The sequence below is a fragment of the Nanorana parkeri genome, unplaced genomic scaffold, assembly GCF_000935625.1.
Source record: "Nanorana parkeri isolate BGI_ZX_2015 unplaced genomic scaffold, ASM93562v1 scaffold1942, whole genome shotgun sequence".
NCBI classification, from domain to species: domain Eukaryota; kingdom Metazoa; phylum Chordata; class Amphibia; order Anura; family Dicroglossidae; genus Nanorana; species Nanorana parkeri.
Window position 1 is genome coordinate 115,073 of NW_017308210.1, and position 22,810 is coordinate 137,882.

At 44.1% G+C, this 22,810-nt stretch overlaps 1 protein-coding gene across 1 annotated transcript in view; it reads left to right on the forward strand.

The window, feature by feature from the left end:
* CDS2 (CDP-diacylglycerol synthase 2) overlaps nt 1–22,630 on the forward strand; it is a 76,598-nt gene extending 53,968 nt beyond the window's left edge. The window contains exons 6-13 of the mRNA XM_018572128.1: nt 1,081–1,139; nt 1,881–1,963; nt 4,695–4,782; nt 8,044–8,112; nt 9,618–9,770; nt 16,529–16,648; nt 19,344–19,447; nt 22,346–22,630. Of these exons, the coding sequence (XP_018427630.1) occupies nt 1,081–1,139; nt 1,881–1,963; nt 4,695–4,782; nt 8,044–8,112; nt 9,618–9,770; nt 16,529–16,648; nt 19,344–19,447; nt 22,346–22,475 (806 nt within the window). The 3' untranslated portion in view covers nt 22,476–22,630. The remainder of the gene's footprint in view (nt 1–1,080; nt 1,140–1,880; nt 1,964–4,694; nt 4,783–8,043; nt 8,113–9,617; nt 9,771–16,528; nt 16,649–19,343; nt 19,448–22,345) is intronic.
* Nucleotides 22,631–22,810: the final 180 nt, after the last annotated feature.

Genomic DNA, 22,810 nt, shown 5'->3' on the forward strand with positions numbered 1-22,810 from the left:
TTATTTTATTTATTTTATTTTTAATGTATATTAGGGATTATATAAGATTAATTATTTAACTGTAGTTTTATGTTCTAGGCTTTAGTGGCTCACGAGTGGCCTGTTCAATAACTTGTTTGTTAAATTAAATAATTTAAATTAAATTAGATTAAGATAAATAAATTATACTGAATTATACTACCAACCTGGGTTAAATTATGGTTCACAAGTGGTAGGGTCAATAACTTGTTTGTTAAACTAAATTTAATTTATACCACCGCCCTGGAAGAAGTTACCACCACCCTGGTTAAACTTCAATTTTTTAACGCCACTTAGCTACCAGGCAATTTGTTCGCCAAGCCCTGTGTGAGCAAGCTCAAAATGAGTGATGCACTAGTTTATAATACACCTGCTCAATGAGAGACACCTGAGCTCAATTAACCCCTCCCCTAACAAGAGCACTGCAACCTGAGGGGAAAAAAAAGGGAACAGTTTAAAAAAACTGACAGAAAAGGAAAAAGTGTTTTTAAATACTAAAAAAGGGTCTAAAAGGAAGGGAGACAACAAGTATTCAAAAAATCAAGCACTCAATATATCCCAAACAGTTCAAATCCAATTTTTTTAACGCCACTTAGCTCCCAGGCACTTTGTTCCCCAAGCCCTGTGTGAGCATACGTGATCTATTGATTGTGGTTGCAACATTTTACTGGCTCTAGTGAAAAAAATAATAAATGCATTTTTTCTTTTATGAATGTTTTATGCATTTATTATTGTGTTTGTAAAAGGTAGACTTTGCCTTTAAGATGTTGACAGGCTGTAGAATGGTAGAGGGTGAGGAGGGGTCAGTCATGGGGAGAGTGTGGGAAGGTGTAAAGGGTTAGCTCTCTCTGACCTCTGAAGCCCACCTTGAGGGGATCTGGGTACCATCATCAAGTTTGTTCTACTTTATACAGTTCTACATAGCATACAGTGGGCCTGGGTGCTCTCATAGAGTTTGCTCTACTTTTATACAGTTCTACATAGCATACATTGGGTCTGGAACATAAAAGTATAAATATTGTGTTTGCTAGCAGTGCTGACTGTGTGTTTGTTTCCCCGCAGGGTTCTGCATGTTTGTTCTGAGCCTGGTGAAGAAGCATTATCGTCTCCAGTTCTATATGGTAAATATTAGCAGTGATCGGTCATTGTACATATAGTGCTACAAGTATTTTTTTTTATAAAGTGAAGCTCTGGTCTTTCTAAAATGGGAGGGTCGGCTTAGCAGGCTCTCTGTAAGAGATGCTTAGTATAGTCACTTATAAGGGCCGTAGATCTCCTGAATGTACACCAGGCAGCTCCAGCCTGATTTGTGCTCCTGATTGTGAACACGGTGCTGTCAGCTGGTGGAGGTGGGCGAAGGGAAGCGGTCATGAAGCCAGCATACCTCTCAGATAATTTTTACAAATAATCAAAGCATTCTGTGTCACGATCAGAATTTATGTTAACATTTTACAGCCATTTTTTATTTTTTAGCAACTACAAAAGATTTGGACCTGTCTGTATTGTAATTTGGCAGAGTCCCTGATGCTTACAATATATATGTCACCTCTTCCCCCTACTCTCTCCATAACCATCCCCTCCTCACCCCTTCCACCTTCTTTCATTTTATGGCCTGTAAGGCAACCTTGGCACTCCAGCTGTGAAGAAATGACAAATATCATCATGCCGCTACCTCTAGGAGTCATGCCTGTGGCTGTCAGTCATGCAATGCCTCATGGGACTTGTAGTTCCACAATGGCTGGAGTGCCGATGATGACTACCCCTGGTATAGTATATGCAGATTGTTACAGTGAAAATCAATTCCAGAATTTTTTTTATCCTTTCAATGTTTGAAATCTAAATCTTTTTATTTTTCTTTCTAGTTTGGCTGGACGCACGTCACTCTGCTGATTGTTGTCACCCAGTCTCACCTAATCATTCACAATCTGTTTGAGGGCATGATCTGGTGAGTGGTGATCATTGATATACACCGGTGGTGCATGGTACAGGAAAGGCACAATTCTTAATTATTGTTTTATAATAAACTATTTACAATTGTCAGTGAAGTCCAACCACAGGACAAGGTTTGTATGTTAGGGAATACAAGAAGGGTGGAGATGTGATCATCTGATCCCTTTTGTGGTCACTTAAGCTGTCATTACATTCCACTTAATTTGCACAGCCAAATTGGTAAATGATTTTCATATTCAAATTTAAAGTTTGTGTAATCAAATTAGAGGAGCCGTCAGATCACATGGGATATTGAAGATTTGTAGGACTTCATGTTTATATGATCTGCGTACCATTTCCATTGTAGGTGCTGGTGATCTGAACACGTTAGTTCTGTTTTAGTGTACAATGTATTCTTTTAAATCAGAACTCCGGGGACATTTTTTTTAACCCATGCTGGGGGGCTACCCCCACACTGCAAGGGTTGGGTGCTTGTTTTTGTCTAGGTTCAAAAATAAAGGTATACCCACCCGACCCTCTGAGCCAGCTTGCTCTTAGACCAGTCCGGCCTGCCTCTGCTGCAGCGGTCTAAGGTCCCTGAGTTAGCAAGTTCTATACACCATGTATAGGACGCCAAGGGACGTAACATCACTGCTGCGGAGGGTAAGTGAGGTGGAAAGGCTCGGTCTAAGAGGAAGTTGGCTCAGAGGATCAGATGAGTACGGCTTTGTTATTTTTGAACATAGACAATTACGAGCACTCGCCCTTGCAGAGCGGGGATAGCCACACTGCGAGGGTTAATAACAATTTTTCCCAGAGTTCAGTCTTAAAAATCTGAACTGGTGGCATGAAACAGGGAAACTGATTGGCTGCCGCGGTCAATACAATCCTCAGACAGTTCAAAATGCAATACCTAGTAAGCAATCCTCCTATTATGTTCATGTCCTACATTCTTTTTACATAGCTCAGTAGGATAACATTCATCTGGATGCAAATGCGCTAAGCCTACCTGTATTAAACTTTTAGTAGACACAAAATTTAGACATGATTTAATAACCATTGGAGAGGGAATGGAAATCGTGCACACTATACATTATAGGACCTCTAAAGTCCCAGCATTTACTAACCTGTTATAACATCGGGTTTGCTATAGGAATACATACTAGAGATGTTTGGCACTGATCATACACAGGTCTTCCTGTGATATCGTGCCCCATAAACACTTGCGATTTGGCTACACTGCAAATTCCAGTGGCAAGAATCAGCAGCTGAAATCAAAGGTGTTTGCAAATAGGTGCGGTGGGGAAGCCTGTACGAAGCAATGAAAGACTGACAGCAGCCGCAGCTGTCTGCATGTATCTGCACAGCCAGTGATTACCTGCAGTTAGGGACAGTTGATCGTCCCTGGACACAATCTGTCCGCATCCTGGAAGCATCATCTGTCCCTTATCGCAGGTAATGGCTGACTGTGAGATGCATGCAGACAGCTGCGGCTGCTGTCAGCCTGTCATTGCTTCCCCACAGCAGCTATTTGCAAAACGCCTGTTATTTCAGCGGTACGGATCTGCTCATTCTTGCTGCTGGAATTTGCAGTGTAGCCCAATTACAAGTGTTTATGGGGTCTTAGAGATGAGCATCAATTCACAGAAAGACATGTGTATGAACAGTGCCGTATATCCAGACTTAGGCTGGCCATACACCTATCAATTTTTTTTGTTCAACCCGCAAGCTGAACGAAAAAAATTCCACAAACAGCGTGTCGATCGAGGAATCCCGCTGTTTACATTGTACTCTGACAGGTGCCGCCGGCACCTTTCAGAAAAATCGATCTGAGCGGGCAGCTCATTGGCAGCTCGAAAATTTCCCAGCTGGCTCCTTCAATCAGCTGATTGATGAATGCCGGCTGAAAGGGAGCTGATAGCCCCACACACTGTGCGAATTTCGTCCGGTACATTAAAAACCCGCCGAAATTCGACCCAGTGTATAGACTTCCAATACATTGTACTGCTGCAGTCAGTCCCGTGAATGAAGCATTGAGTGATGCTTCAGTTGTATCAATGCTACAGCACAATTTATCTCCAGTAGCTCTTGGCTTCTAGACTCCTGAGCACCAGTAACACTATGGGATGACAAATCATTAATGTGCTGGAGCCTTGGTGCTAATGAGAGCTAATGAGCTTTGAAAATAATCATTGTTGAAGCTAATAACACATGGAATACAGTTTAGTGGATTGAACCTTCTAATCGTAATTAATCATTAATCAACATGAGACCATCCAACTATTTATTATTTATTACTGGTATTTCTATAGCGCCATCAATTCCCGCAACGCTTTACATATTATTGTTGTCAGTCTCTGCCCTCAAGGAGTTTGCTATCTTAGGTCCTTATCTCACATACACGCATACAAATACTAGGACTGATTTAGACAGGAGCCAATTAACCTTCCAGCATGTCTTTGGAGTGTAGGAGGAAACCGGAGTATCCAAGGGAAACCTAAGCAAGCACAGGGAGAATATGCAAACTCCATGCAGATCGTGTCCTGACCGGGATTCTAACCGGAACTCCCTGTGATGCAAGGCATTAGTGTTAACCATTGAGTCACTGTACAAATAACCTCTTGTACATCTTTGTGTGCGCTCTTTCTGATTTGTGTTCTTTCTGCCACAGGGCAAATAATTTTGATATTTTGTACCCATGTGTCCATCAGTCATCCTCATACTGCACTCTTGTTCTTTTCAAACAGGTTCACTGTGCCCATCTCCTGTGTGATCTGCAATGATATCATGGCCTATATGTTTGGCTTTTTCTTTGGCCGAACGCCACTCATCAAGGTAACTAAACTTCTGTTGTCTCTTGAAGAGAGTTGACAAAATGACTAAAGCCAAAAAACATTTTCTGAATGAATCTGTAATGATATCTGCCTCCAGTCCCCTCCTTGCATAACAGCACTCTGGCAGCAGACTGGGACATGGAGCGGCAGCACCAGAAGCCAATGATATCCGGCTGCATGCACATGTGCTTACTGGCAATATGCACACAGGAGGAGATAGCAGAGTTAAAGACTCATCAGTTTGTTACTGCCTCACCTTCGTATGATTGGCAGACTGCTGATGAAGTGACACCACTGTATTCTTAACTGTAAATTCATAATTTCTCACAGCGAACGTGTTGTCACCCTCCTGACTGTACTGCCTGATAGAGACATATGAATCACATGAATAAGACCGTTCACACATTTATTACAACCAGTGTGCACCTACCAGTTTTTCGGAATCAAGTAAGAGTACCAATATTTATTTTTCCAGTACTCGCCGATACCGAATACAGGTGCCGTGTGCCAAGATTATCAGGAAGTCGGGTGGCGGATCATGACCCATTGCCCTGATTCCTGATTCCTGTGAAGCTGGTGTTCTAGCGAAGGAGGCTGCCTGGCTTCCTGATCAATTAGGAAGCCAGGACGCGAGTCATGAAGTGCTGCCCAGCTTCCTGATTGGTTAGGACGTCAGGCTGCTTACCAACAAGTGAAGCTGGCTTCCTAGCCAATCAGGAAGCCTGGTGGCACACCATGACGCTGGTTTCACTTGTTCCTAGGCAGCCTAGCTTCCTGACCAATCTGGGAGGTGGGTCATTATGTGCTGCCTGGCTTCACTTGTTGCTAGGCAGCCTGGCTTCCTGACCAATCAGGGAGGCGGATCAATATGTGCCACCTGTCTTCCTGATTAGTCAGGAAGCCAGGCTGCCTAGCAGCAAGTGAAGCTGGCTTCCTAGCCAATCAGGAAGCCGGTCGGTGAGTCATAAACCACCGCCCGGCATTCTGATTGGAAAGGAAGCCGGCTCCTTGCTCCCTCTGCACTTGTGGTCAGAGGGAGGTCTCCCTCTGGCTGGAAATTCCACTTTTGGAGGGAAGTATCGGAGCATTTGGGCGAGTACAAGCTACTGCTAGGACCAGATTGCAGATCAGACATGTTCCAGTGAATCAAAATTCTGCAATTTGCCAGATTTCCTTAATACTGGAATTAATGTTTTCACTTCTAGTTATCAGCTTTAATTGTCTGTAGTGAACATATCGCTGCATTTGTGAATGATCATTATTACGCCTATTGTCCAATCTTTGTATCTGTAAAATAGACAACCGGATTAGTGGCTGCACACAGGAGCTTAGACGACGTCTATTAATCCATTGAGCTCCATTAGGATTCCATTCTGATGAGATGACTTTTAATGCACCAGGACATAGAGCCACTCTATCAATTTGCTGTCCTTTATTGCACATGCCTGTAGGAGAAATGTGTTAAAGTGTACACGTGAGCCTCCACTTACATGTGTAATGTACACCCGCTGTGACCAGGTTTTACAGCCATAGAGAGGAAGTCGGGAGGCAAACACGTTGACTCCCAGCTGGTGGTCACTGCCATTTGACAATGCTATGCTATGTAAAAAATAACATGGCAATTACTCCTATTATTCTCCGCCAAATGGGAGTAAAATAATCAAAACACAGAGCAAAAAAAGTCTTATGAGACGATGAACCTTTTTGAGAAGGCGTAGAACACCATGAACGTAAAAGTGGGTTTTAACCACTTCAAGACCAGGTGTTTAGACCCCCTTCCTGGCCAGGCCATTTTTCAGTGTTCAGCGCTGCGGTACTTTGACTGAAGTTTATTCCGTCATACAACGCTGTACTGAAATGAATTTTATACCATTTTTTGGGGACAGATAGAGCTTTATTTTGGTGGTATTTAATCACCACTGGGGGTTTTATTTTTTACTATAATTAGGAAAAATTTAAGAAAATTTTGAAAAAAAAAAAGTTTTAATTTCGGCCGTTTCCCGCTGGGCGCGCGCGAGGGGGCGTGTCTGAGCGCCCGCTCAGATCTAGAGAGCTCGGGGCCGGCCGTTTTTTTTACTACGGCCGGCCCGGAAGTGGTTAATGCTGTGGTGTTTAAATCGACATATTTTACAGAATGGAGAGAAATATTGCTCCGAAGCCCCTTCTGACTCACTCCACCGACAGTGGGTGGCGGGTAAAGTAAAGATCTCGTATAGGCCTGCACTATGATTAACCCGTCAGAGCAGGCAGAACACAGCAGGGTTTTGTCTTAACCACTGAGCTGGATACATTTTATTGATACGTTAGATTCATGTGGTTCACCACTGTACTGTTCGGGAACATGTATTTAAGATTTTTTTTTCTTATTGAATTACCAAGATTGACCTTTAAAGGGTTTCAAAACCCTCTGGTTTTTTTTTTGCATATATCTACTGCTAGCAAGCAGTAGATATATGCAAAAAGTAAAAAAAACAAAAACGCTTTAACAGCGGTTTAAACTTAGCCCGTCTTTGCTGCGCGCTCCAGCCCGAAAATCCGAAACTGCTCGGGTGGCCGCAAAGCATCTTGGGGCGGCCGCATGCGCAGTTCGGATTTTCGGCCGGGAGACGAGAGACACAAGGTAAGTCTATGGATGCCTGCCCCTGCATGCAGACACCGTGGGATCGGAGGAGTCAGCGCTGGATCGGAGACCCGCCGCAGCGCTGGAGAGAAGGCTGAAAACTACAGGAAAGAAGATCGGATTAAGAGACATCATTTAAGGTAAGTGCTGACATTAACATTGGGGGTAGGGAAAAAAATTTTGACTTTAATGTCACTAAGTATACAGTTTCAAATACCAACCTGGCCACATAGTCAGATTATCACCTACCAGGAAATTGACCAACAACCTGTGTAGGAATTAACCTAATCAGCTAGAATTTGAATGGATTCAGAGGGAAGTACGTGAAAAAGCATAGATCCACATGATGGCTGACTAGAAGACTACATAATGTTCATATAAAATGTTTAATATTTCCTAAAAAAAACACTAAAACGTATCAAGAAAAATGGGTTAGTCCTAACCATATTAAAGAAAGAGAAAATACCAGAAAACAAACACTGCTCATTTCATTTGAGACAGCTTATTCCTCATGGTCTGTGGGTACAGCTTCCTAAATCCTAATTGTTTGACTGGATTCATAACTGTCATGTAGATTGTTGTATTTTATGCATTGCATCCTCTTCCCCTGTAATGATCTGGCTCTCCTTGCGCTCTCACCAGCTGTCACCCAAGAAAACATGGGAAGGCTTTATTGGAGGTTTCTTCTCTACCGTTGTGTTTGGAATACTAGTAAGTACAGTGCTCTGCCAGCAGTCTTTGTCAGCACATTCATCCCAATAAATACAATTGTGCAAAGGAGGGACTCTAAGCAGGCTATGCAAAATGTTTGATGAAATCACACTCTCTCCCCCCCCCTCTCTCTCTCTCGCCTCTCTCTCTCGCCCGCCTCTCTCTCTCCCCTCTCTCTCTCGCCCGCCTCTCTCTCTCCCCTCTCTCTCTCGCCCGCCTCTCTCTCTCCCCTCTCTCTCTCGCCCGCCTCTCTCTCTCCCCTCTCTCTCTCGCCCGCCTCTCTCTCTCCCCTCTCTCTCTCGCCCGCCTCTCTCTCTCCCCTCTCTCTCTCGCCCGCCTCTCTCTCTCCCCTCTCTCTCTCGCCCGCCTCTCTCTCTCCCCTCTCTCTCTCGCCCGCCTCTCTCTCTCCCCTCTCTCTCTCGCCCGCCTCTCTCTCTCCCCTCTCTCTCTCGCCCGCCTCTCTCTCTCCCCTCTCTCTCTCGCCCGCCTCTCTCTCTCCCCTCTCTCTCTCGCCCGCCTCTCTCTCTCCCCTCTCTCTCTCGCCCGCCTCTCTCTCTCCCCTCTCTCTCTCGCCCGCCTCTCTCTCTCCCCTCTCTCTCTCGCCCGCCTCTCTCTCTCCCCTCTCTCTCTCGCCCGCCTCTCTCTCTCCCCTCTCTCTCTCGCCCGCCTCTCTCTCTCCCCTCTCTCTCTCGCCCGCCTCTCTCTCTCCCCTCTCTCTCTCGCCCGCCTCTCTCTCTCCCCTCTCTCTCTCGCCCGCCTCTCTCTCTCCCCTCTCTCTCTCGCCCGCCTCTCTCTCTCCCCTCTCTCTCTCGCCCGCCTCTCTCTCTCCCCTCTCTCTCTCGCCCGCCTCTCTCTCTCCCCTCTCTCTCTCGCCCGCCTCTCTCTCTCCCCTCTCTCTCTCGCCCGCCTCTCTCTCTCCCCTCTCTCTCTCGCCCGCCTCTCTCTCTCCCCTCTCTCTCTCGCCCGCCTCTCTCTCTCCCCTCTCTCTCTCGCCCGCCTCTCTCTCTCCCCTCTCTCTCTCGCCCGCCTCTCTCTCTCCCCTCTCTCTCTCGCCCGCCTCTCTCTCTCCCCTCTCTCTCTCGCCCGCCTCTCTCTCTCCCCTCTCTCTCTCGCCCGCCTCTCTCTCTCCCCTCTCTCTCTCGCCCGCCTCTCTCTCTCCCCTCTCTCTCTCGCCCGCCTCTCTCTCTCCCCTCTCTCTCTCGCCCGCCTCTCTCTCTCCCCTCTCTCTCTCGCCCCTCTCTCGCCCCTCTCTCTCTCTCGAAGATCTGGCACATCAATTCCTGCTTTCTGGTCCAGTGCGATCTGAAAAAATGTTGCATGCACTATTTTTAAAAAATGCTTTCATGATGATACCGGACAGATTTTGTGCTTGATTGGCAAGAATTAGGTTGTGTAGGCTGATCTTGGTCTGTCTTTTTTTTTTTACTGTATCTCCGTCTCATTAGGTCCAATACTATTATGTCTTGTCCTTTGTCACTAATATATATGTTGCACTGTTTCCTTAGCTTTCTTACGTCATGGCTGGATACAGGTACTTTGTGTGCCCCGTGGAGTATAATAGCGACACCAACAGATTTACAGTGGACTGCGAGCCATCAGACCTCTTTCAGTTACAGGAATATCACATCCCTGCGCTCATTCAGTCTGTCATTGGCTGGGTAAGGATACAAAAGCTCAATCCTGAACTGTGCCGGACAGTTAAGTGTCCATCTGTTGAAAGAATTTCATATCCCTCACATGGGTCTAGGCATCAGGCTGTTGCATATGCATTATATGGCCAGCATATAACGGAGTGTGTGTTGGTCACATTAGGTGGTCTTACTAATTGAGAAAAGAATATGGGAAATAAATAAAAACAAGTGAGTCTGGGATAAATGCACTCCATAGCATTGTCTTGGATCAGACATGAGTACCCAGCCCATCAGGAGATGATTTTATTTGCAATTTTGAAATGACCACTGACAGGCTAATGTCAGTGTTGCCACCTTTCTCTAACCACAGTAATGTGATAATTGTTCTGTCTATTTTGTTATTTTAATAATAATTAGAAAAGAGATACATTTAAAGCAGATCGGTAATGTGGCCCAAGGAGTACACAAAAAGAATAATACTTAAAGAAGAACTCCGGGCAAAATTGTTAATAACCCCACACTGCAAGGGTTACAGCGGACCTTTTAGAAATGACAATCTACAAACACATACTTCTAGATAATTGCTGGCTTTGTATTCTTTTATTGCATTCCTCATTGCTCGTTTCCCAGTCTTCTGACAGTGGTCATGTTTACTAAGGGCAGATTACTAGCTCTCCTTTTACTTCCTTAAAATCTGGTACATGTGACTAGACATGTGACCATGCACATCATCTTGGGGGAGGAAAATGCCTTTCCCTGAGATGAGATTTCCCAGCAATGCTCTGCTGATGAGAACGCAATCCCAGTGTGCATTGTTTTGGGAAACTGAAGTCATTTTGCCCTTTCAGAGCAGGAAGTGAATGTTCTGCAAGTGTAAGTATCTCACAATCACAGCATTTTACAAACAAATACTCACCTGATCTTCTGAGCCGGCTTGCTCTTAGACCAGTCATTCCACCCCCCTGCTCCAGCAATCTAAGTTCCCTGAGTTATCACGGTCTATACACATGAGGATGCCAAGGGACATACCATCGCTGCAGGAGGCGCCGTGACAGCCAGCCCAGCTCTGAGGTTCGGATGAGTAACTTTTATTTTTTATTTTCCTCCCTAGATCGAAACGCGCAGTTAACCCTTGCAGTGTGGGGGTAGTCCTACTGCAAGGGGTAATGACAACATTTGCCTGGAGTTCTTCTTTAGCTATTCAGTACAGACATACGGTAGTTCCATACATACACCACAACTTTCCTCATCCCTTTCTTTGTAAAGTCATGTGCACATCATTAATGGCTGAACCCCCATCTTGGTAGTGGATGGCAGCACACTTTCCCTACTGTGCTCGACCCTCGCCTCACTAACAACATATGAGCTCCGAGGCCCTCCTGTGCCCAAGAGCAGTTCAGTCTCCTGATAGTCAGAGGACTAGGCATGTCTTATACAGAGAGCCGGTGGCTTAAGCCGGTATAATACAACACAAGTCACCAGAGTGGAAATCGAAGTGTTATTGTAAAGGCCAGACATTTTTACTTTAGCTTTGAATAAAGTAGGGAATGATTGAGAACTCACTCAGGTTTTACGTGTCACGTTGTCTCTCATATTCAAAGCTTAACTGAACAAACTGAAGAGAGAAGCTGATTGGTTGCCCTGGGCAACTGCTGCAGATTATATTTGCGCCAGTTTTGATAAATTCCGACCACAGTATTTAAATTATTGACCTTTTCTGCTTCCAGAAAATAGAGGATTTAGTGACCTTTAATTCTTTGTGCAATCTAATGTGCATTTTAACGCATGGATGTGAAAAAAAATGGTTCGGCCATCAAAGGTAAAATCAAAATGGCAGGCGGCCACAAGGACAAAATGGCTAAACCAGCAAAATCCATACCCTGAGTCAAATGACTTCTATCACCCATTCCATGGAATGTCAAGTTTTTCTTGTGTGCATTCCAGTATTCTGGAGATGACTAATACTAGATGTTAAACAGTGACATCTAGTGGTGGTCTTGTAGAATGCAATAGTGATCAGTCCATCACTTTAACTTGTCAAATACGGTGTATTTTTATGTTAACTGATAAGTTTAGGTTAATGGTTAGGTTAATGTAAAGCTCCAGTTTTGTAGATGAAAACAAAGCCATCCAGGTGAATTATATACATTGCAGGAATGTTAGCAAACGTAATTGCTGATTCCTTACTGTGTTCACAATAAATAGCTTTTTGCTTTAAAGCAGAACTCCGGGCAGAATTTGTCTTAACCCTTGCATTGGAGCCAACCCCGCAGTGCAAGGGTTAAGTGCCTGTCTTTGTCTAGGTGCTTAAAAAAAATAAAAAATACTTGGCCCGATCATTGGAGGCAGTACGCTCTTAAACCAGGACCTGGAGCCTCTCTTCCCCCTTCGCTGCAGGGGTCTAAGGTCTTGTAAATCATCACATTCTATACACATATAGATGTGGGGAAGCTGAGAAACATTCCAGTGCTGCAGTCCCACTGCAAGAGTTAATAAAAACAAATCCTGGAGTTCTTCTTCTTTAATGTTTCTTGAGGTGTCCTGTGAACAGTAAGAGACCGGAGACAAAGCATGAGAGGAGACAAAGCATGGTTCCCAAGTGTTGTCTGGACACTGAAAATCAATTTTTGTGGCTGAAATCCAGGCAATTTTTTAAAATTAACCCTTGCAGTAGGTCTTCCCCTACACTGTAAGGGTTAAGTGCTCGTTTTGGTCTAGGGAGGAAAATGACAAAGATATACTCACCTGATCCTCGAAGCCAGCTCACTCTAAAGCTGGCCATACACCTTACAATTATCTGCAGATTTTCTGTGGTCAGATGGAAAAGGTGTAACAGATTCCTCCATCTACACTACACTGTGTGGATGGAGGAATCTCCACCTGGGCCAATCTGTTGCACTTTTTCCATCTGACCACAGAAAATATGCAGATAATTATAAGGTGTGTGGGCACCTTAACCACTTGAAGTCCGGGGGGGTTAAACCCCCTTCCATTCCAGGCCATTTTTCAGTATCCAGCGCTGCGGTACTTTGACTGACATTTATTCCGTCATGCAGCGCTGTACTGAAATGAATTTTATACCATTTTTTGGGGACAGATAGAGCTTTCTTTTAGTGGTATTTAATCACCACTGGGAGTTTTATTTTTTTATATATTAAGGAAATATTACAGAAAATTAAAAAAAGAACTGTTTCCCCTAATAAATTCTAAAACATTTATTATTACCCAATTTCTTGGTAAAATATAAAAGATGGGGTCACGTCGGGTAAAAAGACACCAAACATGTCAAGCCTTAAAATTGCGTGCGCGAAACCTCAAAAAACTACATTACCCAAAATTGGCCATAGGCGACGCTTTTAAAAGCTTTTACCGCTCATCAGTTTAGTGTTATCAGTGATTGATTGGCCCGAAAATGATTGCTCTCACTGCGACGTTCGCGGCGATATGTAACATGTGTAGTGCAATTGTCGTTTTTGTGCGCTGGTGCACCGGACGCGTATTTACGTTTATATGTGCATAAACGAAGTGGGGGGACCTAAACATTTGGGGGGGTTTACTTTTTTTATTTGTGACTTTTATATTTTTTTACACTTATTAACTACGAGCGTACGGCAACTGGTTAAAGGTGCCCATACACCTTGCAACCATCGGACGATCGAACCGTCGTACGATTTTCATACTGCTGCCCCGACTTTGGTCGTTCGTACGATTTGCGCAAGGTTGGTGGCGTTTCCGTACGTCAAAATTCGTACGATTAACACTGCTCATGCTCAAACAAAAATCTGTGCGGTTGATTAACGAAATTCGTCCAGGTGATTTTTGCATATACCGCTAATTGAACTGTGCGATGGTCGGGGCAGGATGGGGCCTTGCAGTGTATCCCCACTGATAACACTTTTGCCCAGAGTTCTTTAAAGTAGAACTATGAGGCGAGTGCTTTTCACTCACCTCATAGTTCTTGCCGACCTGTGACAATGAGACTGTCACAGGTCGGCTCAGTAGATCGGGAGGTGAGCGAACACATCCGGGGGTTCGCTCGCCTCTATGCCGTGACAGGGGGAGGGGCTGGATTCCCCCCTCCCCGCTCCGATCCGCCAGCGCTGACTGGCGGAACGGACAGGGGAGGGGGCGGGTACAGCTGGCTCTGCCTCATAATTGTCGGGATCTGCTTCAGCTGCGTCTCAGTATACCTCTCGCTGCGGCGTCGTCTTCAGCTGCGGCGCCTCAGTAGCTCTCGGTATACTGTGGCGTCTCCGTATACCGCGAGCTACTGAGCTTAGGGTGACGGGAGGACGCTAGTTTGTGTCCTCCCGTTACCCTAAGGAGAACTATGGGGAAAAGCCTTAACCCCATAGTTCTCCTTTTTAATATATCCTTCCTAAGCTGACTTGGGGAAGTGGGAGAGCCTGCTTTCACTGTCAACACCTGAGCAATCTCAGTGGTCACAAAATGAGCATGTGCATCCCTTTCAGCTGTGTTGCAAGTGAGGCTTCCAATTTTTTATTTTTTAGCATTGCACAAACTTCTGGGCGAAGTAGTGAGACATTCATACAGGAATAAATTAGTATTTGTGGGATTCTCAGCAGTGTACGGAACGCCTCCAGTTTGGCATATTGCAAGGACATTTTATTGAATTGTTTTGGCATTTCAGAAAAGTCACAGCTGGCTGCAGTTTAGAAATGGAAAGATCATTTTTAATTGCAAAAATATTGTATTTTAATTATCTATTTTTTTTAAGTTATCCTTTTGTTTCACCACATTCTTTAGTTTTAAAATAGTGTTAATAAATGGTACAGTATAGAACAAGTTTAGTGGTCTCGGATAACTGCATTCAGATCACACTTTAGAAGAAAACAAGACAATACATTGCAATTATGGAAGGAGTCTGAAATGCTAATAAAAACAATAATATTGTCAGGTCCTATGAAATACCAAGGTAAGACGTAGTGAATGGAAGGAAGGGTGAACCACTGAGTTTTATTGCCATGTGTCGCAATGTTATCCACGGAGGGAAGGGTGAACCACTGCGTTCAACCACAATGGGTCACAACATTGTCGGAGGAGAGAGGAGATATGCCACTGACTTCGACCGCAGTGGGTCACAGTGTTGTCCAATGCCATATTTTGGACACGTGGGTAAGGGGTAACTGGAGTGGGGGACTACTACTACGTTAAAGGATGTAGATTGTGGAAGGCAGATTTATCCTTTTAAATGTATGGGCACAGAGTAGTAGATCATTGTTAATTTTATTTAAAATATTGGTTGAGGCTTAGGATTAAATGTTAGAAACAAGCTAGAAGTCAGGATCATTTTAAGTGTGTTTTTTTTGTTAACAAAAAACAAAAGCCTAGTGCTGAAAAGGGACATTAAAAGTTCATGTATGTATGATATATTAGCAAACGTATGTGGTCACCACTCCATATTAGAAAGTTCAAGTGTTCCTAGTGAAGGGTACTGTCAATACTACAGCACCAAAAGACATTTCAGACAATTGTACTCTTCCAACCTTGTGACCACAGATTGCACAAGGTCCTTTTCTGTTTTAGTATGACTATGCCCGTGTGCTTAAAGCCAGTTCCATAAAGCATGGCTTGATGATTGAGCCCAGACCTTAACCTTATTGAACAATTTTTGGGGATAACTTGGGATCACCAATTGTGAGCCAGCTCTTCTCCTCCAACAACAGTACATAGAGCAATGAATTAGCTTTTTAGCATTTAAAGAAGAATTATGAGGCGAGTGATTTTCACTCAGCCTGATAATCTGAGCCGACCTGTGACAATGAAACGGTCACAGGTCGGCTCAGTAGATCAGGTAGTGAGCGAACACAAACCGCGCTCGCTTACTTCTCGATCTATCCGTGCAGAGAGCCGTGACTGTCACTAACAGCTCACTGCAGGGATTCCCCCCTCTCCTGTCCGATCCTCCAGCGCTGACTGGCGGAACGGACGGGGGAGGGGGCGGGTACAGCTGGCTCTACCTCTAGATAGGCAGAGCCAGCTGTCACTCACGCAGCTGGGTGGATGCAGACAGAATTGTCGGGATCCGTTCCGGCTGCGGCATCTCAGTATACCGCGAGCTGTAGCTTGCAGTATACTAAACTTTGGGTGACGGGAGGATGCTAGTTTATGTCCTCCCGTTACCCTTAGGAGAACTATGGGGAAAAGCCCTGACCCCAGAGTTCACCTTTAAACACAAGATCCCTTTGGCTATATAACCATGTTTAAAGGCTTTTTTAGGGTTTGGCCAACTCGCATAGCAAGACAGGTGTAAATATAAATTACCATTTGGTCTAGAAATGGTAGAGCTTAAGGAAACAGTGGGCATTGCCATTTTGAAGGGGTTTTCTCATAAAAATGGAAGCTCTTTCATTCATCAAACTGCTTTGCACACAGTGGTGGATCCTTCCGTAAAGGTCTACTTGCATCCACTAACTACTCACATTTTCTGGGAGTGCTTGCTCTAGTTGAGACAGCTTCCAAGTCCACAATCAACACGACCACGAACACAAAACGTGTGCGGTCAAAATATGTATTTGGAAGCATTTTGTCATTTCCTCTCTATAGATAAACAAGTCTTGTTTTTGGTTATAGACTTTTTTTTAAGGTGGCTGCACACACTAAGCATTTTTTAAAAGGTCACAATTTCCATAGAACAGTAATGCCCGGGGAATGATTAAAGTGGCATGAAGCTTGTTATTTCGTACAACCATTAATCATTGTGAAAAAGCCTATTGGTGTTCATATTGGAATGTCACAACATTGATATCTTCTCTGTCCTGCAGAAAACTGTCTGGATGTATCCCTTCCAAATCCACAGCATCGCCCTTTCTACGTTTGCCTCACTCATTGGGCCTTTTGGAGGATTCTTCGCCAGTGGATTCAAAAGAGCGTTCCAGATCAAAGTAATTATGATTACTGTATTCTGTGAGATTCTATTAGTACTAATATGGTATTAATCTGATTCACCTCTGTTCCGTATTTTATGTTTTTTCTTTTGTGGTGCATATGCTGGATTCTGCCCATAGTGGCAAAAAATCTTATCAGTCTACCCAAGAAGGATACGGGTTAGGTTTATTCCTATGAGCTCAACCCTCCTTCACTTCATATTAAAGTGGATCTAAAACCTCCATTTTATATTGATTATGCAAGCTACACCTTTTTGTGTGAACTAGCCTATTAGATCATTTTAAAGACTGATTAAGATAAATTTCTTTAACATTTTATGCTGAATGAAGACCTTTGGGGCAGCATCTTCTCACAAACTGTGGTGGAAAGGTTGAAGTGAGGTCCACACATGTCACTGCCTAAGCTGCTGCTGAAACTTCTTTTAAACGGAACTCCAGGATTACCCCCTGCTAAGGTTAAAGGAGAACTATGAGGCGAGTGCTTTTCACTCACCTCATAGTTCTAGCCGACCTGTGACAATGAGACTGTCACAGGTCGGCTCAGTAGATCGGGAGGTGAGTGAACACATAACGGCGTTCGCTCACCTCTCGATCCTGTCACGGCTCTCTGTCGTGACAGGGGAGGGGCTGGATTCCCCGCTCCCCGCTTCGATCCGCCAGCGCTGACTGGCGGAACGGACGGGGGAGGGGGCGGGTACAGCTGGCTCTGCCTCTACATAGGCAGAGCCAGCTGTCAGTCATGCAGCTGGGCGGATCCCGGCACAATTGTCGGGATCCGCTTCAGCTGCGGCCTAGGGTGACGGGAGGACGCTAGTTTGTGTCCTCCCGTTACCCTAAGGAGAACTATGGGGAAAAGACTTAACCCCATAGTTCTCCTTTTTAACTGCTCATTTTGTCTAGGGTGCGAAAATAACACTCACCCGATCCTCAGTTCTGCCTGGCTGGTAGACCGGTCCCCATAGCCTCTTCTCCCTGGGCTCCAGCGGTCTAGGGACTCTTGGCATCATCACGTCTAATACAAGTCTTTTAGGTGTGAAGAGACGTGGAAGTGGAGGGGGAGAGAGGTAAGCGGTCACCGATGCAGGACCAAATATCAGAGGAGTATTTCTTCTTTATTTTTGCTCTTAGAGAAAAACAAGCAGTTAACCCCCGCCCCACTGCAAGGGTTAACGTTTCAAAATCCCTCTTTAAAGAGCTGTGGAGGGCAGTGTTTGTGGAGCGATAGTGTCTGCTCCAACTGTTCCTGCTGATTACAGTTTAGAAGTGTGGAGTTAGGGCTTGTTCACACCATGCCTAGACCAGAACAGTTTTTGTCCGCACCTGAAATGCATCTCAATGTATTCCTATGATATTTCTGGGCTCTGTTCACACCAGTGCAGTCCGCTCCAATGTGGGCAAACAAAATCCTGCATGCGCTAATATTTCTGGTCTGGAAAGCATGTAAACGCATCAAAAACGCATGCAAACACACTGGTCTGCACCTGAAAGCCCATTTTAATCTAAAAAAAAATGCACTGGAACGTGTCAAAAACGCGTCTAAATGCAACACACCGCGTTACAGATCTGGTGTAGTATACCAATGTGTCCCCCTGCACTCCTTACAGCATTTTGGACCAGTAGCAATGGTGGTGCTTGTAATGATGATCACGTATGGTGCCATGCACATCAATCAGTAGACAACGAAGATCACCAGCACTCAGAGAATGATGATCAAAATTCGGTGTTCATTTAATCAAACACATCGTCACAGATATCACGTAGCCGCCGTTTCGGGGCCACGCAGGGTCCCTTCATCGGTCACTATCTTACCCTGATGAAGGGATCCTGCGTGGCCCCAAAATGTTGGCTATGTGATGAAGATGTGTTTGATTCAACGAACACCGAATATTGAACATCATTCTCCGAGTGCTGGTGATCTTCGTTGTCTACTGGTCCAGATCTGGTCAGGAAAGTGATGTGAACCTGGCCTTAGTCAGACTTGCCATTGATGAGCTGTCTGGAGGCAGATAGTCCAAGGTGACTAATGTGAATCACCTTGAGTCAGCAAGCCCTTTTGCAGATAATGCTGGTGTAGTGGCTGGATGGGTGATACTGGCACAATTCAGGCAGCCATGGTTGAACATTGTCTCATATCCAAAGGACCTTAACCCATAATAGACTTACCAGTTATATTTGGGCTGAAAATGGAGGTAATTTGAAAATGGCAGGTACATTTTAAATTGGGTGCACATGTTATATTGCATTTCTGAATTTATATATTAACCATTGATACAGTTTAAAGTATCTCGGTAGTAAGCAAAAAGAAAAAGCTTATGGTGCAGTTTGTACCTCCCAGAGATGAGTGAACAGGCTGCAAATCACAACCAAAAACTGTCATAGGGTCCATAGCTGGTGGAAGAGAAGCCTGAAGTTCGTATGTATATGCACAAGCTGAGAATGGAGAAATCCATCCTGATATATTTGCTAATCTGTGATTTAATAGGCTAAAACCTAGAATCTTCTCCGTGAGAAACAGACAAGATATGTGTCACAAACATTTCAGTGACATCTTCTGCCAGAGGCTGCTGCCTATAATTCCCCATAAATGTCAGCGTTCAGTGTAGGTTTTTTGCTGTCTTTTATTGCCAGTATGTTAGCTGAAGACTTAGGATTTGTGCTCCTTTTGGGTTCTTATATTTTCTTTTTTCCTCAGGATTTTGCAAACACCATTCCAGGCCATGGAGGTATCATGGATAGGTTTGACTGTCAATACTTGATGGCTACGTTTGTAAATGTGTACATTGCCAGCTTTATCAGGTGAGTAATGAGAAGAAACAAAGCCTAGTGGGAAGTTCCATTTATTTTATTCCAACCGTCCTGTACATTGTCTTGTTTGCTAGAATCCATTGACGTTCATTTTAATATGGATTTTGTTTGATTATTTTTTTATTTTATTGGCTTACTGCAATTTAAAGAGGAACTGAACACTGAAAGCCGTTCCTAAAAGGCAGACAGATGTCACCATTATTGCCTGTGACTCTGCAGCTGATCTTTTCCCATTACTGGCTTACCAATGCCTTGTTCTGTACTTTGTCTCTGTATGGATGAAGGGCTTTGTTTACTCATGTCAGAGCTTCCAGAAGGAGGAGTAGTGAGCAACATAGTAGTGACATCACTAAATACCACTCCAGATCCCCTAAAGCTGGCCATATACCAGTAGATTTTTTTGTTTAGCCTCCCAGCTGGAGATTCCGCTATTCACGCTAAACAACGTGGATGAGGAGACATCCTCTGCTGGGCTTTTATGTTGACAGAAGCGGGTGTACAGCTGACAGAATACCCGAACAGTGACACTGGCTGATTAGCTACAGTCACTGTACGACAATTTAATGCCAGGCTCCGTCAATTTTCAGATTAAAGGATGTTGGGTGTAAGGCCATCCATGGAGCATCAAGAACCGGCCAAAATGTGCTCAGTGTATGGCCAGTTTTTAAATTAGTAATCAGATGTCACACTGCAGAAGTATGTTGCTGATGACACAGGAATGTCTAGGCACCCTTGTGCACCATGAATTGCACTGCTACTTTTCAGGAGGAATTCAAGAGAAGGTAGATTTCCTTGCTCTATATTATGGGTCATAATATACCGGTAGTAGTTCAGGAGCCTTGGGTAATGCTGCTCCATTCAGGGGTGTGGACACTGGCAAAGAAGAACTGCGAGGACAGCATGCCTCAGACGTTTTCTCTCTACTCTGAGAAAAGCAAAGCCTTCTTTAACCTTTTTGGTTTTATCAAGATGGCTTTTCTTGTAGCAGTGTACCTCAGTTGCTGCAGAGCCAGTGGAACTCATTTGCAATGAGCCCTGCAAAAAGCATTCTCCAAAATGCCCTCGGTGTATCATGGGCCTTACAGGTTCAGGGCTTTGCTGCACCAACTGGTGAAAAATTGTCTCTGAGGCACCCTTTTTTGGATCTGAGAAAAACCTTCCTTTATGGAATCTGCCATTGATACCCTTCATTGGAGACATTTTCTGGCATCTGTGGACATAAAAGATGCTTGCTTATATGTACCCATCTATCCAACACCGCAATGCTTTCTGGCCTTTGTATCAAGGGCCAAATCTTGGCCCTAGCAATCCTTTCCCAGACTGCTTGCCTTTCACTGTTGCTCACATTGTTCTCTCTGTATGCTCCCCAGTGACTCCAGGCAATTTTAACTCATTCTATCGGTTCTCCAGAAACCGCCCTTTCAACCTGTCTTGGATTTCCCCCTGTCTATTTTTGTGTACAAGGTTACTTTCTTTGTTGCCATCACCTCAGCGTCTGACTTGAAAGCCTTAACCTGAATACAAAAAATTGTCAGGCCAAAACCGATACGGAAAATGCTTTTTATTTAATTTTTTTCAAATATTTTTTTAATTTTTTTTATAAACTTTAAAAAAAATTTGTTCATTTTTTATTTTTATTTTTTACTATACTTTTAGGTGCTTCAGGGAAATATTAGGGATCTAAACAGACCCCTGATATTTCCCTTTTAAAATAGAAAAAGAGATTGAGGGCACAAAGTCCTCAATCTCTTTTTCTGTATCCCCTGTTCTAAATGAACAGGAATCCTCTATACTGAGTGTTCCTGTTCATTCATCACATGAGAACAGAGTGTGTTTACTATAACCACAATCATGAATGAACAGGAGGTAATGTAGATCACTCCCCATTCATTCATAATTGAGGATATAGTAATCATACTCTGTCCTCCAATTATCTACAAACACTCAGCGATCACTGATCTGAGTGTTTGTACCTTGCTCTCCTCTCTGACACGCGGTCACAGGAGGCTGAGCGAGCGGTGTAGGGAGGAGAGCTCAGCCTCCTGTGACAGCGCGGCCTGACTCTGCCGGACTGTGATAGGAGGCTGAGCGGTGTGGGAGGAGACGCCGGCCACTCACAGCGCTCTCCTCCCGCAGCGCTCGGCTGGCTGTCACAGTTTCTCTCCTCCCCACTGGGACACCAGGGATGCGCCGCTCTATCTGCAGGAAAATGGCACTTTATGCATTATGCCAAAAGTGCCATTTTCGGCCGATATGTTTTGGCGGCCGATATATCGGTGCATCCCTAATTTGTATCCTGTGTTTTTTCTGGATGTTTGGTTGATATTCTGTCTCTATCATTTAAAATACAACTATGATCAAAATGATAGACCTTTAATTTCTTTGTAAGTGGGCAAACTTACAAAATCTGCAGGGGATCAAATCATTATTTTCGTGTGTGTGTCACCATTACTAAAGATTTGTAAAGGTTGTTATTTTGAAGATATGGGTAAAGTTGGGTAAAGTTCCTCTTTAAGATCAATGCTTACTATTGCTTGCTACAAACTTTAGACATGCAGGGAGTGGGGTTGTTTTACATTTCTTGTTTGTCAGTGTTCAATCCTCTGAAGGCAGCAACAAAATCCAAGGTTCCTGAATTACTATCGTGTGTCCTATAATCTACTCCAAGGAAAAAAAAAGATTTTACAGTATGTCATAAATCCTGATTTATAATGGGACTTTTTTTGGCACAATTAACATTTCTAAGTTTTCCTGTAGAATAGCAAATCTTCACCTTTTGAGTTCAGGTCCACTTTTACCGTTATTCTTCCTCTCATATGATCTGTATGTTTCTTGTGCTTTAATTGCATTTTATAATAATGATCCATTTTATAATTTTTGTCTTAACAGGGGTCCCAACCCGAGCAAACTAATCCAGCAGTTTTTAACTTTGCGTCCTGACCAACAAATTCATATTTTCAACACGCTGAAATCACACCTAATGGAGAGGGGGGTGCTGGGAAATGGGGAGGGTGTTTAAAGCAGCTGTGTATCCAGTCTGGGCGGCACCTCCAACTGGCGCATGTGGGTTCACTGTACAGCAACACTGTTCCAGACCTTCACGGAGAGGACTCATTAACCCTTTTGCTGCTGGAGATGGTCCCAGAAGTCGTTTTTTTTTTTTTTTTAAACATTTGTGCGGTTATATTTTGCCTGTGTATATATTATTTAATTTTTTTTGTTTGTTTTTTTCCACAAGCCTTGTGTTTACATGTATCTTCCGAAGACAGAGCCTGACAGCCACACTTGTAGAGGTGGTACCTATTGGTGCACAGCATTCCAGCCTTCCACACACACTATAGAATGAGGGACATT